The following is an 18,086-nucleotide window of genomic DNA, read 5'->3' on the forward strand; positions in this document are numbered from 1 at the left end:
CTCCTCAGTGACAGGCATGTGGCCAGCATTATTCCTCTCACAGCCGCATTGACGGGAGTGAATGTTAATAAAGGCCATCAGACTCAATGGACCTGATTTATGGGTTCAAACCTCAGTGTCGCTCTGGGCATCATATGGCCCAACCACATGCTCCAGAAACTTCTGCAGAAATAGAGGAGTGATTTCATTTGTTTCTTTTCAATTTCACATTGCTCTTCACAACTAGTTGACAAAGTGTTGAAAGAAAGATCTCGGTAAAGACATAAATCTCTTTCTCCTGCCGGTAAACATTTTTCCTGGGGCAGGCTTCCTTCAACTCATCTTAAACTCTTAATATTTTCACCTCACTTAACTCCTGCCAGTTGAGGCCACTGCATTGGGCAGTTGTCTGACATAGTAGATGCATTACATCATGGACAGCGTATGCCCCTGATTGATTTCTGTTTTTGTAGCCTGACCCACAATAAGGTTCTGGTTTGTAAGGGTCACTTGTCTTGACCTTAATGTGTGCGGTGGTATCCCACCTGAATACGTATTCGGACCACAGCACAGTTAAATCAAACATGCCATTATTTAAAGTCCTAAGACTTAATTGCTTGCAGGATGCAACTGAGCATTTTTAATCATTCTTTACAGATTGAAGTACATCAAACCTTTGGTAGACTCATTGAGTGGATGTTATCCCTGACAACACACATCCTGCTTACAAGATAAATACTTGTATTTTGTTGTAACAGCAAAAGTTATTATCAAATCACTGACATGTAAAGTATGCAGGCCAAAAGTATTTCCTGTTTGTGATCAGTTTATATGGTCTTAAAATAACACCTAAGCTTTTAAACCATCTCTATTCTGATACCAAGCCTGCCATCTAGTGTCAGTCAGTCCGATACTGCAGCTTTTTGTGAGAGGTAGCAATCGGAAATTCCCCATTAAATAAAACATTTTTATGGAAACTGTGTGGAATTGCTTTGGGGTAAATGTGGCGGTATAGCTGTCAAATGTATCCTGTCTATCCAGAGTGTTTTTGTGCTTATGTGTGTGGAGCTGCAACAGCAGAGCAACATGCTCACATAAGGTAATGTCTTACAACAGCAGCATATGTGAACACTGTCGGGACTAGCCAGGAGAAAAAGCACAGGACAGTGTGGTCACAAAATGTTGGATATCCTAACTTATCCACAGTAAGATCACTTCATCTACTAAAGGTGGAGGTTCTAAGTGTCATTGCTGTAATCGTGTAGCTTTTTCTCAGACTCATACTACTGTGGTAAATAAAGTAAAGAACTAAAACACTCACTTCATTTGAAAGGAGGGAATAAGGCAAGCAATTCTGGGAGATCTTCTCGCAAGTTATAAGTCAAAAGTTAAAGGTTCATATGTGCACAAGTTTGTCTAGAGTATGTATTTGTTTTTTTGTGTAACAGCTAATTTTCTCGACTTCATTCCATGTCTGCTTTTGTTTATGAACAAAAAGCTTTATTGCCCCTTAAGGGAAACTGCTTTGCCCAATGAGTCTTATAAAAAATCTTGCACAATAAAAGTAGACATGCATTGCCATTAAAAACATTAAAACAGTATGTTTTTGAAAAGTACATTTGGGCAGACCTTCAACAAGGTCAAAAGTCAGGTTCAGGTAGAGAACAAACTTTGAAAGACACTTCACCGGGGCAGATGTTTGCTGAAACCAGCCTTGAACGCATTCAACATCTATAGCTTTGTATACGTGTGTGTTCCCACTGCAGGTCAGTTTGCATTACTGTGGCTCAGTTGGGTGACGTGGCAGAGGTGCAATGTCCACTTTATCTCACCCCAGATGATCTTAACGGGCTTTTATCCTCCTTGGTGCCATATTTACACCCCGACTCTGTAAGGTCTGGCTCTCTCAAGCAGGACTGTTATACATCAACACGAGTAAAAACATATTAAACCCCTGCTGGAAAGTACAGAAGGCCTGTAGAATAAATCACATTTTTGCCTTTATATTGCTTCAGGCAGCTTAACATGGCTGCATGTTCTGCCAAGATGGTGACAACAGGACACATGTGGGGATGAGAAATAAATCCTTTTGATTTGCTCGGCTTCCATCTATGCATGATTTCTTTATTCTTTCTATTTCAGGCGACACAATCAGTCAAAAGGAGAATTTCATGGACTAAGTAAAGATATCATTTGATTTGTTTTCTAATGTACAAACTATAAAATTATACTGAGATTTCATCGATAGCTTTCCAAAACAGTAATATTTCATTCACATTCTGTCCAAAACTAATACAAAACTAAAAACATTGTAAACAGTAGAATGCATGTGCAAAAAGCAAAAGAGCAGTATGCAAACAGGCCTCTAAATTACAATCATTTGTCAAGAAATAATATTTTTTGTATTACAAAAACATTTCAAATTGCATCCAGTGCATATCAATGTGTGTACATGCTAAAAGTATATGTGTCAAAGTATATTCATCCAATTACATCTGCAATAATTCAGGCTAATTAAACTACAATAAAGAAAGCAGTGACTCCAAGAAAGAGGCAAATGAAGCTGTAGGTGATGCTGCTTATTGAGTGAGATGACAGTGAGGAGGACACTGTGAAAGTCATTCCTGGTCTACAGTGATCACAGTCTTCACCACAGAAGGTGCAGGAGTTCATGTCGTGCAGAGCACGCGAGTTGTACGTTCTTGTTGCCCTTCTCGCTGTGACACAGGGAAAATAATCAGATCACGATAATCAGCACGACATCCAACATTTAGCGCAATGCAGTCTTAGCAACCCTGAAACTGAATCACAGTGTGCTGTTCAAGCTGTGATGTGATGCTTGCAAGAAGTACATAAATGCATACAGTACTATGAAATTACAGCAACATTAACAGACAGTTTGAAAGTGTACTCACTGGGTTCATAGTAGTCGTAAACCTGCACCACAGCATCCTGTACATGGGCCACTTTGTAATCTCTGACGACTGGGAGTCTGATGCAAACCTCTGACTTGGTCAGCTGCAAATTGGACCAGAAAAGTGAACGATGACTTGTGGTAAGACGCAATACAGCACTGACCCATCTCAGTTTTTCATATCTTGTGAATGTATACTTAAATTAATAGAACAAACGATTCTCCCTCTGATACTTAAGAAGCTAGTGTTGGGAGGACAGAGGTTTAACCACTGAACAGAAACACTTTGGGTTCGGGGGGCAGACACCCTTCTTTACATGTAAGAGTAGACTAAACACTTTCCTTTTTGATAAAGCTTATAGTTTAGGGCTGGCTCAGGCCTTAGACCAGCTCTAGTTATGCTGCTGTAGGCTTAGACTGCCGGGGGACTCCCCATGATGCACTGGGCTCCTCTCTCCTCCAGCTCCTCTCCTTTCTTTTCTTTCTTTATGCTTCATGTCCCTTTAATGTCCGTTACTAACTTGGTATCTTCCGTGGTCATAGTTCTCTGGCTTCCATGAATCCCATTTTACTAATATTAGTCGTGTTATTATTGATGATTTAACGTGGCCAATGTGATACAGGTGAAACTACAACGTAAACCTAAACGCTTTGACCATGACATGACGAGACACTTACTGAATCTAGGTAGAGGATGACTTTCTCAGGCAGTATCTCCACCTTCCTGATGAGATCTGTCGGAGAAGCAGCTCCAGGAGAGAGACTGAAACCACTGAGCATGCCCACATCCAATATAACCATGCCCGTTTGAGATATCACCTGACTGTCCTTCAGTCTAGACGGGACAAAAGCAAGACGTCACATGTTGAAAACAAAACAATGATATCATTGGGATAAAGTTCTCTCTGTGTTGTCGTGCTTACCTCGAACATACAGATAACAGCATGTGATTGTAGTCTCTTTCCTCTGTAACATTCACATGTAATGAGAAAGCCTCCTTGTCTGTGGCGTGCAGGGGGTTCTGGGAAAATGCTTTGCTCTCCAGGTTGTAAAAGACATTCATCTGGAAGGATTCATGAAGATGTTTAAAAATGTAAAAACGCAGATTCAGTGGCGAAGAGCTAACATTTACTGCACTGCCTGAGAAGCTCAGCGAGAGATTTTATGAGTCTGTAATGTAAAAGATTACGTTCAAATCTCTCAAGGTCACAAAAACAGTATCTGCTGTTCTCCATAAAGCAAATAAGAGATGAAGACTGAATCTCTGTATTTGTTGACTTGTTTCAACCTTACAGTAACATTAGGTTAAAAGGTTAAAAACAGGATGTGCAGTAGAGGGGGGGGGTCTGGAACAGAGGACAACAGGTTGTAATAATGAACACAGTGAAAACATTAACCTTTCCCAAACGTCTTCCTGTGAGTGATCTTATCTAAAGGCAGACAGGACTTCAAGCTTCAGTATGTGTTCCAGATGTTAATTGCTGCTCTGTAATCATGCCAGATTTGCATGTAGCTGTTTGGCTTAACGTGTAGAGCGCAGCACATTGTGCAGGGTGCAGCTGTCGTGCAGTGGCTGCTACGTTCAGTTTATTCTGATCCCGCTCCAGTTCTTAGACCATTCTTCGAGTTGAGTTGAAAATGTTGGAGGTATGAAAACATTGCTGCATTGTGAGGTGTAGCTTGAAGTGGTGTTGTCTTTTCTTAGACATGGAGAGTTTTAGCAGATTTAATGTTAAAGCTGCAAACAACCAAATCTGTAGTTTACAGTTAATCAAATGAACGAATGTACAGCAGTACAGAACAAACTAAAACTGTAACGCTGTATTAATGTACCTGAATTAATGCGAATCCTTTTCCTTCCATGTATATATTCAGGTTTAAATCTTTGTCAGCATTTATCTAAGAAACAAAGTAAACAAAGGAGAAAAAAGAAAGACAAAAGCATAGTCACATGGCACAGTATCATATTAAGTATTCAATTCAGCAAATACGGTGTGATTTAGACAAAAAACAAGGGATTCCAGTCAGATTCATTACCTCTTGGCTCTGATACGTCCGATAGGTGGTGGAGTTGATGTGAAACACAGAGGAAGACTCTGGGGCAGAAATGCTGAGCCGGAGATCAATGTTGCTGCCGCTACTGAAGGTGCCAAAGTGAGCCAAAGCCTGAAGGGCAACCACTGTGTCCTGAGGACAAAAAGTGGTCAAAACACAGGCATCATATATCATCTGGTGCAGAATTGGGGGATATTTTTGTAATATGGTACTACAGTTGGCGATAACCGCAATATGTGGCTGAATATGTATACTTTGTACTTGGAACAATCAGGTCTTATCGTATTCAGCTGCATAATTAAATGGTTTCTCAAGTAGCAAAAAATGTCACCTGTGTCGTACTGTAGCCTCCTAGATGGTTTCTCTGCTTGCTTAACCATTTCATGATTGCTATGCCCTCCACCAAGTTGCCGCGCTTAATGAGAGCCAGTAGCACATAAGAAGCCATCTCGATCTGCGCTGAGCGCGGCTGCCAGTCATGTGACTCCAGGCCAGCCGAGGATCTCCACATCTTGACCCCATCTTTTTGGACAACACAATCAATATGTTTGTACATAAACTGTTCCTGATCCTACACATTTATCATGTTTCAGAAAAACAAAAAATCAAAACCAGTTGACCGGTTTAGGGGTCGCGATAGCAACATGGTCTTTAATCATTGGTGGTAGAAAACATTTGCAAGCTCCTGTCTGACTGGCAGTCATCCTCATCCTTTTTTGCCACAATGAATGGGCCAATCAGTATTCAGATGTGCTATATATTTGACCAAAACAAGCTTGACATAATGGCTGTTTCCATTTTACCATCAGGGTGCCAAAGTTCTGGTAAGGCAATGCTAAAATAAGGATCAAATATTTGTAACTCCTGTAAAATCAAAATGGAACAAGTTTAGCCAGTAAATGTCCATGGGATGGCACTTACATAGAATGTAATGCAATGCAGAGTACCTTTACTAAATTACCTCTGTAGTCAGCCCTCCTGTTGAGCTCTTGCAGGGCAGTGTCAGCCACTGGACTATTAGCCAGAGCTAAAGCATAGGCCACCAGACACAGGCTGTAGTTACTGACCACTCCACTGGACACTCTGTCCTCCAGGTACTTCTGGGCCAGGGACATGTTGCGTGGGTACATGTCCTTCACACAGAGGATCAGACATAAAATCATCACTGGCAGGTTGCTCCTTTTCTTCATATACTTAATATACATCAAATAAATGTTGTACTCTGACTATGATTTCTCTACTGAAATACACAAATGTTCTGTACTCACCACGTAGCTCTCGTCCTGCAGCAGTGCTATCAGTACATAGGCAGTGAGTGCCACCGGACTGTTATCCAGCCCTCCCTGCATCTCTGTGTGGATTAACCTGCCCACCTCACTGAACGCTCCCTCAGCCTGCTGCTGTTTCAAGAGCCAAGTGGTGGCTCTGGTCAGGACGGTCCAATCTACCTGAATGTAGGGCTGAGCCTGGAGGAAGCACCTGAGCACGAAGGCTGTCAACCTGGGACCACAGAAAGACCGTTAGAGGCAGAGAAACTAAAGCACTTTGTACCTTCTAAAGTAACACAACATGATGCCCTCTCACATGCATTTGCTTTTACAAAAAGATAGGTGCCATCTGCCATTACATTAGTGACGTACCATGTGCTACCAGAGGTGCTGCTAGCTCCAAAAGCACTGAACGAACCATCATCTCGCTGGAAGGACAGCTGTCTGTGATATCCTGCCAGTTGAAATACAAAACGTCACTCAAATGATGGCCAGTTAAATGTAAGAAGCACATGAAATAACCTTATAGCCCACAGATTATACTGTACACAGTACATTTACTGTAAGGCGGCGACTCGTGTAAAGGCTGCTTACCTTTCATCATGGAGCCCAGAGCCCTGCTCCTGATCTCCTTGCTGTCCTGGGGTGACAGGTCCAGGTACTGGAGAACATAAATACTAGGAGCGAAGTGGATCATGTTCTGCTCCCCGCAACCAACAGGCATCTGAACCAGCGAATCCAAGTTGCTGCTGGACAAGGCCAAGATATCACCTGTATGAAGCAACACAGAAGGGAAGGATTGAACTGTTGAACTGTTGAACTACATTCTGCTATTACAGAATCGGAAATTGGTGTGATTTGTGGGCTCTGGTACTTAGAAACAGTGGTTTTACTAAATAAATACTTTGAGGAAAACCCCAGAATATATGCTTCACCGTAGCAAATCAAGTGTAGCTACTATTGACCTGTATGTAAAAGAAGAGAATATTATAAATTACTTATTATAAATTCACAGCAGTGATTTAAGCCACAACGTACAGAGAAATGGAGAAGGAACACCACTAGAGAAGCTGACTGCAGGATGACCTGCACATTTTCTTGACATTTAATAAAGCTCACTATCACAACAAGCACAGAAACCACAAATTTGGCTCCAACTGAGGAAAATACTGACTGCCATGACAAATGCCCAACATCCCTCTACCTGAATGGAGCCAAGCCAACCAAAGCGCCTGACAGCTGGGCAATATCTGCCTGCCATAAACATTCCTGTTTGACATCCATCGTTTCCATTTTTCAGAACAGAGCTGAGCTTGATACACATATAGCCAAGCTCATCATCTAAACACAAGGGGAAAATGCATCATATTACACATGCCTAACTGACTAAAAGTAAACATGAACAGCACTCAGATGGAAATGCCACTGGCACAACAGGAAGGACAAATGATAGACATACCAACCAATGCCATATGGGCCCTTTGGCTGCCCACTACCACATCTGGTGGAAAGGAGAAGGAGACGGATCTGGAATTGTTGTGCTTGACGGTTGGTGCCAGCTCCAGGAACAGAGTCTCCGAGTAGGACTTTTCAACTCCCTCAGGCTTTGGGAACATGGAAGCGATTCACTGTTATCCAAGGAATAACCATATGCGACGTGGCACATTGTATTTCACACTGTATCTTTAAAGGGAAGCTTTGCCACATTGTTACGTGGATGTCCTATCATTCACATTAATGGTGAGTGTCGTCCATTGAATCAATAAATATTCAGTGTGTCCTATATTGACCAAGAAAGATGGGTTATTCTTCTGTGCTGGCAGTGCCTACATTTACCACGATGCATCACTCCTAACCCCAAATCCTCTCTGCTCCTCTCCCTTAGGATGAAAAACTACAAAAAGACTAAACAAAAGCTGGTATTCGTAGCAGCAGAACGGGCTAATTAGCCAAGCTGACAGAATTTGTAGTTCTTCCACATCACTAATGACTCAAACAACATCGCTGATGTCAAACAGATTTTGCAGCAGGAGAACTTTCAGTCAATATAGGACACACTGAGGTACTTATTTCTTCAACTGACTACTGATTGGGCATCCTTGGACATAGAATTTGGCAATGTTTCCTTTAAGTCTAAATATACTTCATTACTGAGACATACATATCCTCAACACTATCTTAGACTTTCATATGTTACCCATGTGTCCATCTTGCCGTACCTTCACGAGCACTCTCCAAACAAGGCTGTCTGAGGCCTCCGCAGATACTGCGTCCACAGATATGTCCATCTCCCCCAGAGCCACAGGCCTTATAGGGAACAGCGCTGAAGCCGACACATGACTCCCTAAGGTTAGACTTTGGGCGTTTACCACCAAGACATCCCCTCTGCCTTCCAAAACAAACTCAAAGGCTTCACTCTGTGCGAGCAGCACGATGACCTGTGGAGGGTAATATTTGGAAACACAATCTTTTAAAACAACACTCTCTGTGTGCCCTAAATGACAGTGACAGATGATTGGAAGACACTAATAAACAATCAGGTAGTTTCTTATCTAAAAAGAAAAGTACTTCTTGTGCAACACGTCAGATAATTTGACAAACCTATTTTGGGAGAATATTTCCACAGATGTAATCCTTCATACCTCTATGTCGTCCTCTAAATGGTTGATGATGTTCACCTCCAGCACGATCTCTTCTCCTCTGATGAGGTGTGATGGGACATCCAGAGACAAGGAGAAATCTTTGGACACGGTTAACTGTGAATAGCAACAGAAACCGAATCAAAAACAAATTTGTCTAACATTGATAGTAGCCAATGTTTAAAGGGAACAGGGCTCCTAATAGTGAGGTTACATCCATAGTCAGACCGCCCCTACTACTGTAAGGGTGCACTTTAGTTCTGTAAATTAGATCAGCTTAGACTGTGTTGTGTAGCACTGTTACACCGATGTATAATGACCACTTTATTCATTTAGCTGTGCTAGCAGCTAGAGTGGCAATGACAGTCGTGAACATGCTAAACATTTTGGCTGCGTAACAGGATGCTGTTAGTGTCATTGTGAACATGTTGGCATGCTGCCAAAAAGGAAAAATATTCAGTCAGAGTTCACAGCAAAAAAAAAAAACAAACTTCATTGCAGCGTCATTGTAAAAGCTGTGATTCTTTATGGCACAGAGATTTTCTAGAATGTGAGAAGTGGACAAGCAGGCTTCAAGCTTTAGCCTTTCAGAGTAACACGAAGGAGAGGCACTGAAAAATCTAATGTAAGGGTCACTTTCCATGTGTTGCGTGTGGTCACGTTACAAAGAAGAGATGCAAAAAGAAACGACCAGATTTGTGGGAAGTCCAAACCCCACCACAGGTATATGGAGGCGCGCAGTGAATACTTAGTTACCGTTTGCGGCACAGACGTGGAGCCCAAACCCAGGTTGTCTGACATCACAAGTGCAACGGCTCTCAGAGAGGTAACACCATCTGGCACGGTTATCTTCCCACTTGTCCATGTTTTATCACTGACAGAAATGAAAAATGAAAGCGTAAAAATGAATTTATTTAAGTATGGGCATGCAGTGACCTGAGATTATATATGTGACAACTGATCACTCATTTGAATCACCTGTCAGCACTCACCTAACATTAGTGTCCAACCACAGCAAGGATTCAGAGGCATCCACCCACTGGCTCCAGTACTTCTCTACCATTAGAACATCTCCTTCTGAAAACCCAACAGAAGAGAGAGAAGAGATCGGAGGAAGCTCATACTCTACAAATATCTGAGGAATGAGGATTAAATCCGGTACTATTGAGATTGTGGGACCAATATAATATGCTGAATGAACCACAAGAGGGACTCCAAATAGAAAGTAGATACTTTGTGAAAGTATCACATCGTACCATTTTTAGGTGCTTCGGGCTGCTTTTTCTCAAACAGTCTGGCATTGGTCAGCATCCTAATGTTACAGTCCTGTGGTGTTAAAGACACAAAAATGATGTTATAGTAGCAGCTAAAAATACAGTTTTTAGGTGTAAACCAGCATGAAAGCCTGTACTTGAGGGGTCCGCTGTCAGATTACACATCATTAGTGTGACTGCCAATGGAATATAGGTCAGGCCTTGGCAGGTGATGTAAGTTAGAGTGAATACCTGAGGAGATTTTACTTCTCAAAATGGTCTATTCTGTTCCAGACACAATGCACGCTGGCAGTGCCTTAGAGATGAGGAAAGGTCATCTCAAGACAGCTCACTGTGGTGAACCTTTGTTTTCTCCAGTTTGGATCCATCAATAACCCTCAGGCCCCAACACTCAGTACACTAGAGTTACCAGCTCTTAGAAACAGCAGAGTCATCTCCTAACAAAGCACACAGATAGGTTACATCCAGACTAACCGGTTCAGTGGTCACACACTGAATACCTATACAGTATGTAATTGTGAAAAAGTGTTTCTAGGAAGATTAAGGAGTTTGTGAAGACTGGTGCTTTGTGATTAAAGTGTGAAATAGACAAAGGACACATGACATGATGTTAATCTGACACTATCTAAACAGATGACTTTCTGAGGGAGTTTCTCAGAAGTTTAAGTTTCAGAGATCATCCGTTGCTCTTTTGTCTGAAGACACAAACAGCTTTAGGTTTGTCACACCTGCTCAAGTTTTAAGTCGAGGCCAGCCTGCAGAGCGTCATCCTGTGTCCCCATTACTGCCATTCCTACCTGGGACCCGGGCTCAAGGGTAGTCACAGTGAGCGTTACCTCCTCGCCCGGCTGGGCTTTGTCACTGCTCCAGGTCAGAGATACCTGCGGGACACAAACACACAAACGATCGCAGGTACGTCGAGGAGGAATCATGCACCAGTTAGAATAATATGCCAGAATGCATTGAAAAAACAGCAAATTACAGTACCTGGTTGTGTTGGTTGATGGGTATGTGCACTGTGTCACTGGTGACCTCTCCGTCAGAGAGGATGCAGTAGACTGTGACACAGGCCTCGGGGGACCAGGACACTGTAGGGGTCAGAGAAAAAGAGGAGGAATTCTCTGTCCCAGCAGCCACCACTTGACCTCTAGAGCTCACCTAGAAACACAACAATAAAAAGGAAGCTCTTTGCATTTAACCACAAATTGCTATGAAGTAAAACATAAGTGTTCACAATAATGACAACATTTGCATTCTGTGCAGAATTGTCTAGTATAGTGACACCTAATGAAACTGTCGCCTCTGGACACTGGAAAATACTGCTGGCTCCGCGGTGATTGATTTACTGGTTCTTCAAATTCAAAACTACATCAGGGTTTACAGATCCATAAAGATAATACATCTCTATATGTCAAAGTTAAAATGGGAACCAGAACCAACTGCAGATATATCAGGGGAGGACTGGCACTCTGTCTGGGTGGCACAACGTGCAACCATAAATTCCAGGAATTAAAAGGATTAAAAATAATCTACTCCATACTAAACAGCAGTGTTGGAGGTTGTGCGGGGGCATAAATGCTAATCATTCCCACACACTCTGATCATGTGAAAACACTAACATATGTTGGGAGACTTAAAGGGACATTTTAGGTCATGTGATTATTAAAGACAGGAGGATCTTGTGTCTTGGAAGAAACAGAGTTGAGATGGGACCTGTGCGTCTTTAATATTCTACTGGTTGCCAGCAAATACCAAAAACTGGTATAGAATGGCTGGACATAGTGAGGGATATATAAAGTATGTGATAAAAAAAAAAAAACGGATGCTTTTCTTCACTAATGCGGACACATTCACTGCAAACAATAAGGACACCAAGACATCTGGATGTGGATAGATTTAAGATCAATATGGATGACAGAGCAAATCACAGTGAATCAAAAGAAACTTTGATTCATTAAACAATCACATGTGAAGATACTCTACAGTCTCATGCAACCTTAAGTGCAGAACCTTTCCTGTAAGGCTCTTCATGTAGGCAGGTATATTTATAGTTAGTTTTATATACTTGACCAAACAAACCACAAAGTGAAGCTCCGTTGGTTGAAAGGTGCTCTCCACGACCAGTGGAACAGCCAATCCAATCTGAAAGTTATAAGAGTGAAGTAGTAAAGAAGTGGTTGCATAATAGACAACACAACTAAGGCATATTTGTTGCACCACAATGGTATGAAATATTAATTTCTTTATCCATTTGGTTTATTCGATCGGGACGGAGCATGTTAATGAGTATAAAAATACAAGATGTAAACATGCTGGCATTAGCAAGAATGCTAAGTTACATCGTAGTTCCTGGGCAGGTAAAAAAAACACAGAAACATTACAAGTAACAATATTAAAATACAAATATTCAAATGCATGAAAAACATGTATAGGGTTACCTGTGCAGGTAAGGGGTTGATTGGGGAGATCTGAATATAAGAGCCACTAGGGGAGGAGTAGTTGTTGTAGACCCTCAGGGTCTCCTCACTGGAATGGAATTTTGCCTGAAGATAAACACAAGAAACAGAAAATATGAACCTGTGGACTGAAATAATCATTTGAACTACATAAAAGGTGAAATCTATTTCTATATGATCTTTGTGCTGATGTTTTTTTTCTTAAACATTACAGGAAGTAAATGGTTGGATCTGTTTTAGGGTCTTTTCTTACACTGTAGTTTTTTTTTTTTTTTTTACAGTTCCTGGGGTCAGTTTCACAGTGAACATGTGTAATCCTACTGTGCTGAAACTACTTATCTTACATACAATGAAACTGCCAAACACTGCCAGCGTTCCACATGCTGTAAATCAAAATACTCACCCGAACAAAAAGCATCGCTACTTGATCCTGTAATTCAAACTCAACGTTGACGTTCCCGTCCTCGGGCACCGGAAGTGTTAAAGTTGTAGTTTCGGCGCTCATCGTGGATGTTGTCTGAGTGACTTCAATCACAGCAGAGTACAACAGATCCACCGAGCTGAGAGGCTTTCTGTCATATCTAGAGATCCTTAGCTGTGGAACACAACAGGGAAGGTGGTTAGCTCGTGGAAATAGCAGTTTAAAATACACGTCAAATGACAAGAGTGATTAATTCACTCACTTTTGTAAAGAAGTGTAAAGATGGCTTCAGAGAAGGGGGGAAATCCTGGAACACAAGCTGGAATGGGTTCTTCATAAGGTGGACCTGGACTGTTTTGTTCACTGTAAATCCTTGGGGACAAAGGGATGGTGTAACAGAATGGTTCGAGGATGCAACTGTGATGGAGACTATGCTAAAAAATCTTTCCAACAATCTCTCACCTGTGGAGTTGTCGGTAACACAGGCAGCAACATGTACCCTGCTGCTGATGCCTGATGAAGTGTGAAAGGCTTGAAGTAGATTTTTGCTGAAGACAAATTGTGTTGATCCATAGATCTGAAAAACAACAGTCAAACATTAGCCAATGCCGTTTACTCTTCAGACACTTATTTACCATGCAGAGAACTGTACACGTCTACTCATAGAGCTCTTTCTCAAATGAGCCACAGGGACAGATGGAAGTTCACCTCTTTAGTTTGTGTCTGCACGAATGGAGAGGCTTCATCGTTCATAACAGCCTCCAGAGAGAGTGAGACAGCTAGTGTTCCCTGCACAGGTTGTCCACTGGGGTAACTAGAGGTGGGAAAAAAAACAAATTACCTCTTTATACTCGCTTAACGTGTGTAAATATGTTAGTGATATGCGTGAGTGAGTTTAACTCACACTGCTCTCACTGATCCTGAGACGTCAACTCCAGCAAGGACCAGTGAAGCCGTCTTCAACAGCACTTCAAAGTGAGGACGCTCTGCAATGGTAGTCAGTCAAATCAAAAAAGTAGTAATGAGCAGTAATAAACATTACAGCACTGAGGACCTACAGCCATGCCAGTGGCTCTGTGGGGCTGCACTTAACAGCGGTGCTGTGAGCTAAATGCCAACAGGAACATGCTCATAATGTTAATGCTGAGTTAACATGCTGGTGTTAGCATGCTAAGATTTGCCAATTAACCCCTTGAAGGTCCTCAGAAATAATCACGTTAAAGATCCTTACACACATAAATGTGTATGCATAAAAACAAGCCATAAAAATGTTAAAAATCTTTCTTTTTTTTAAATTTTTTTTAAATAGTTTTTTAGACCAGCATCAGCCCTAATCATACATATCAAATTTTAATTAGTTTTTTAAAAAATTAACCCTTAAATTGCCATGTTTTTGTCATGATGCGCATCATTTTATGGTCTAAAATACACAAAAAATACATGAAAAAAATTGAGAACTCTGAAAATTCACCATCTTGCAAAATTATAAGCAATATGCATGAAAAACTGATAAAATATGCTAAAAATAAAAATCATAACACACTAGAAAGTGCTGAAGACCCTCAAAGGGTTAACACCAACAACAAAGTACTTCTGGAGCTGAGGGTAACATTGTGAGTTTTGTATGTATTTAAACCAATATTGGATCAATTAGTATTTAAAATGTATACTCTGTGCCAAATTTAATGGAAATCCATCCAGTGGCTGTTGAGATATTTCAGAAAAAACCTACAATGTCAACCTCATGGTGCCACCAGAGGAAAAGTTGGGGGATTTCCAAAGTAAGTAGGGGTCATCCTCTGGGGACTATGCATGTCTATGCCAAACTGTCATGGCGGTCCATCTTAGTGGACACATTTCAGTGCAGACAAAAGTGGTGGACTGGCCAATCAGCCCACTGATGAGGCCATCCTTTAGAGCCGCTGGCATGGCTGAAGAGTAATAATGCTATCATTTAAAACTGATAGATCCATCACCATAATACTCCACAATGAATGCCTTCTCATCCGTCACGCCCTGGAGGGGAGGGGAGGGGAGGGGAGGAAAAATGGAAAGAGACTTTTCTCAACTCAATTCAAACAGCAGTTTTGTTTTTTTTAGAACAACAGCACAGACAGTTCTATAGTTCCTCCCTACGTTTACTGTGGCTGTGATCGCCCACTGTCCAGGAGGAGGCGTCTCCGGTAAATGGAACTCCTGCAACACAATCCCCAGATTCCCCGTGGACTCCCACCTGTGGACAGCGTTCCCACCGGGATCCTGCGCATGACAAAAGGACGTCAGTCAAACTTCCCACGACCAAACAATACCTGGTTTTAAAATCTATTCAACTCTGCCTGTGGCTTTGTTCTTTCACACAGAGGACAGACCTGTACAAAGATATCCACTCTGCCTTTGTATGGAAGGTTATCCAACTGAACAGACACAATTCTGGCTCTGACTGTGTCGCCTGGTTGGTAGCGTGACTTGTCGGTTTGAATGAAGGTGCAGACATTCCTGAGGCTGAAGCTGAGGGTGGTAGTGTTTGTGAAAATGAGGCTGTCCCCCCTGAAGCCGCTAACCGTCAAGTTTAAGAGGGAGTCCATGGTTAATGGTCCAACAATCTGGAGCAATCGAATGAGAATTTTCATCAACATATGCATATCAGGCTGAAATTCTATTTTCTCATATGGAAAGTACAAATTTGAATACGGAAAGAGCAAAGAAGAGGAAATTCACACTCACAGGAGGGAGTGTGAGGATCCTGGTCAAACCTTAAAAACAGAATGATACTTTAGCTCGAGAAGTAATTATGTGAAACCACCTTAAGCCTGTATGCAACTGTAGCGTCACCTCCTTGGAAGTCCTCCATTTGGGCTACTTTAGTGTTGCCATGTGCCACTTCAGCCACCACCTTGCTGGGAGAGTCGCCAAGGACGGTGACAGCCAGCTGGGTGGGAGTCTCAGCGTGCAGCACCTCTGGAGCCGAGATCAGAAACAGCGTCCTGGTAGGAAGAGGAGGAATGTCTCGTTGTTTATTAGTGAGACGAGCTGGATTGTTAGATAAGAAATATGGATAATGATTGCACTAATAACGTACCCGGATGAATCCTGAGTGGAAGCAGGCACAGCGAGGCACAGCACTCCCACACACACGGCCAGGGTCCAGATCCCGTCCATGCCTTCTGGTCTCTGCTTTGCCACGCGTTCAACTTTTGGTTCAGACGCCAAACTGGCAGCGACTGCTTCGACAGGCACAGGTGACCTGGGTCCTACATGTTACAAAACCCCACCTCCTGCTGTCCTCACACCGCCCCCCCACCCCCACGGGGCCGTACTCACATGCTCACACATATGATCACACATATATTCTTTGACACACACACAAAGGATGAAGAGGAGGGGGATTGTTCACACACTCTTAACACCTTTGCCCGGGGGGGATGCATCTCATCTGTCTATTCAGGGTTTGACAATTCCCAGTCCTGTCCAAAGCACAGAGAGACGTCCTGGTGTTACTGTGTCCATACTGAGAGGAAAACACGTCTTGAGTGTCAGAGGGAACACTCCTCGGCGTGGATTATGTCACACACAAACACCTTGGAGTGGTGCCTTAACTGAAAACAGAGGCTGCGGTTTAACTTTGCATTTTTTTAGTAAAACCTTTAAATGCGCTTTACGGCTTCGTTGGAAAACCGATTCACACCATCACACTGAGCTATGCGGTTAAACAGATTTGACATTTCAAATATCTTGTGATAACGCTGGACAGCAGAGCAGGCCCATGGCAGTGAGGCTTTGCACAGTTAACTGCATTTTGGTGACCAAATGCCATTTTCTCTCGAAACAAACGGTCACTTCTCCTCTTAGCTTGTCACTGAAAATGGGATGCATCATCATATTGCATCAGTTTGCTCTGCACTGTATGCAAATACAGTAAAATATAGGGCACACAAAGAGCAGTAAAAACAGCAGCAGGGAGGAGACGTGCTGACTTTGGGGGACAGTGTTTGAACCTCTGAGCAGTAATTAAAACTTTCACTGAGGAACACGATGACACAAAGACAGAGAAAGCCTGTGTGAACTCTTCTCGACCAGCAGGAGGGAGTAGAGTCCAGGCTAACACTCCACAGCTGAGCTGCTGCCAACCCATCTAAGGGCCTTGGAGAACCGGAAGAGATGAGGACACTTTACTTGGCAAAAAACCCCAATAATGGATTCTCTCTGTTCAGTCTTTTCATTGTAGCGTTGAATGTACCGTTTTTAAAGTCACTGGGTTACACAATACCCACATAGTATAATCTGCTTCATATTAACATTTTATTTCTTTGGTACAATTTTACATATTAACATGTTGTACAATGGTCTACTGACACAAAAAGAAAAAAGAATAATTGGCACGTACAACTTTGGCAGTAAACTCGGCTTTAAACTTGTTGAAACACAACAGGTTATTTAGTTTCTCAGTGCTGGTCTAACGTGACGGTGTGCTCGTGCATCTGCGAGGACGCAGGTGTGACGTGAGGTCATGTTGCAACCGGATGTACAAACTTGTGTGAGCTTGTATTTGCTTTTGCTGCGAGTCACTCCTGTGATGCACATCCCTAAGCACCTGAACGCCACTGGCACACTAGTGATGAAATAGAGGCACTCTTTAGATTTTGATCGCTGACAAGCAATCAATGGGTTTTTTTCAAAGAAATCTAAACTTGACAAATCTTCCGACGGGTCTGCAGCTTTGCCACTGAACGCCTGCCGAGCCCTTCGAAGACTGCGCTGTACATTATTACATTCTTACACAAACAAAGTGCTGACAAAAGTGCATATTTACAGAGTGCTAAAAGGTCCAGGGCAAAAAAAAGTGATGCAGAGCATCGCAGACAAGGTTAAAAGGCAAAACATATTGGCAGATACAACAAGGTGCAGTTTAAGGACTGCTTACAGATTTGTGAAGGACATGGTGTAATACAGTACTTTTTGCCAGTGAAGTATCAGTGTGGAGACATTTACAGCAACTCTACCTGCACATACACCGAAGATCCAGACGTTCAGAAGGTCTGTGGTGGTCAACGGTCGTCTTTGTTTTGAAAGCTACAATGTT

General features: G+C 42.3%; 1 protein-coding gene across 1 annotated transcript; it reads right to left on the reverse strand.

The window, feature by feature from the left end:
• Positions 1-2,493: 2,493 nt before the first annotated feature.
• On the reverse strand, positions 2,494-16,165 carry LOC139211897 (CD109 antigen-like). Its single transcript, XM_070842317.1, has 32 exons — positions 16,086-16,165; positions 15,839-15,990; positions 15,721-15,759; positions 15,376-15,599; positions 15,143-15,265; positions 14,983-15,022; positions 13,911-13,992; positions 13,715-13,820; positions 13,469-13,583; positions 13,269-13,378; positions 12,989-13,180; positions 12,568-12,672; positions 12,209-12,271; positions 11,117-11,287; positions 10,858-11,010; positions 10,112-10,181; positions 9,848-9,932; positions 9,612-9,729; positions 8,859-8,972; positions 8,436-8,654; positions 7,676-7,820; positions 6,811-6,987; positions 6,589-6,670; positions 6,217-6,448; positions 5,910-6,081; positions 5,280-5,470; positions 4,931-5,080; positions 4,727-4,792; positions 3,817-3,956; positions 3,572-3,728; positions 2,895-2,997; positions 2,494-2,696 (listed from the first exon to the last, which is right to left on the reverse strand). The coding sequence occupies exons 1-32, from the start codon at positions 16,163-16,165 to the stop codon at positions 2,494-2,496; spliced, it is 4,179 nt and encodes a 1,392-aa protein (XP_070698418.1).
• Positions 16,166-18,086: the final 1,921 nt, after the last annotated feature.

Source organism: Pempheris klunzingeri, chromosome 13, assembly GCF_042242105.1.
Source record: "Pempheris klunzingeri isolate RE-2024b chromosome 13, fPemKlu1.hap1, whole genome shotgun sequence".
Classification (NCBI taxonomy): domain Eukaryota; kingdom Metazoa; phylum Chordata; class Actinopteri; order Acropomatiformes; family Pempheridae; genus Pempheris; species Pempheris klunzingeri.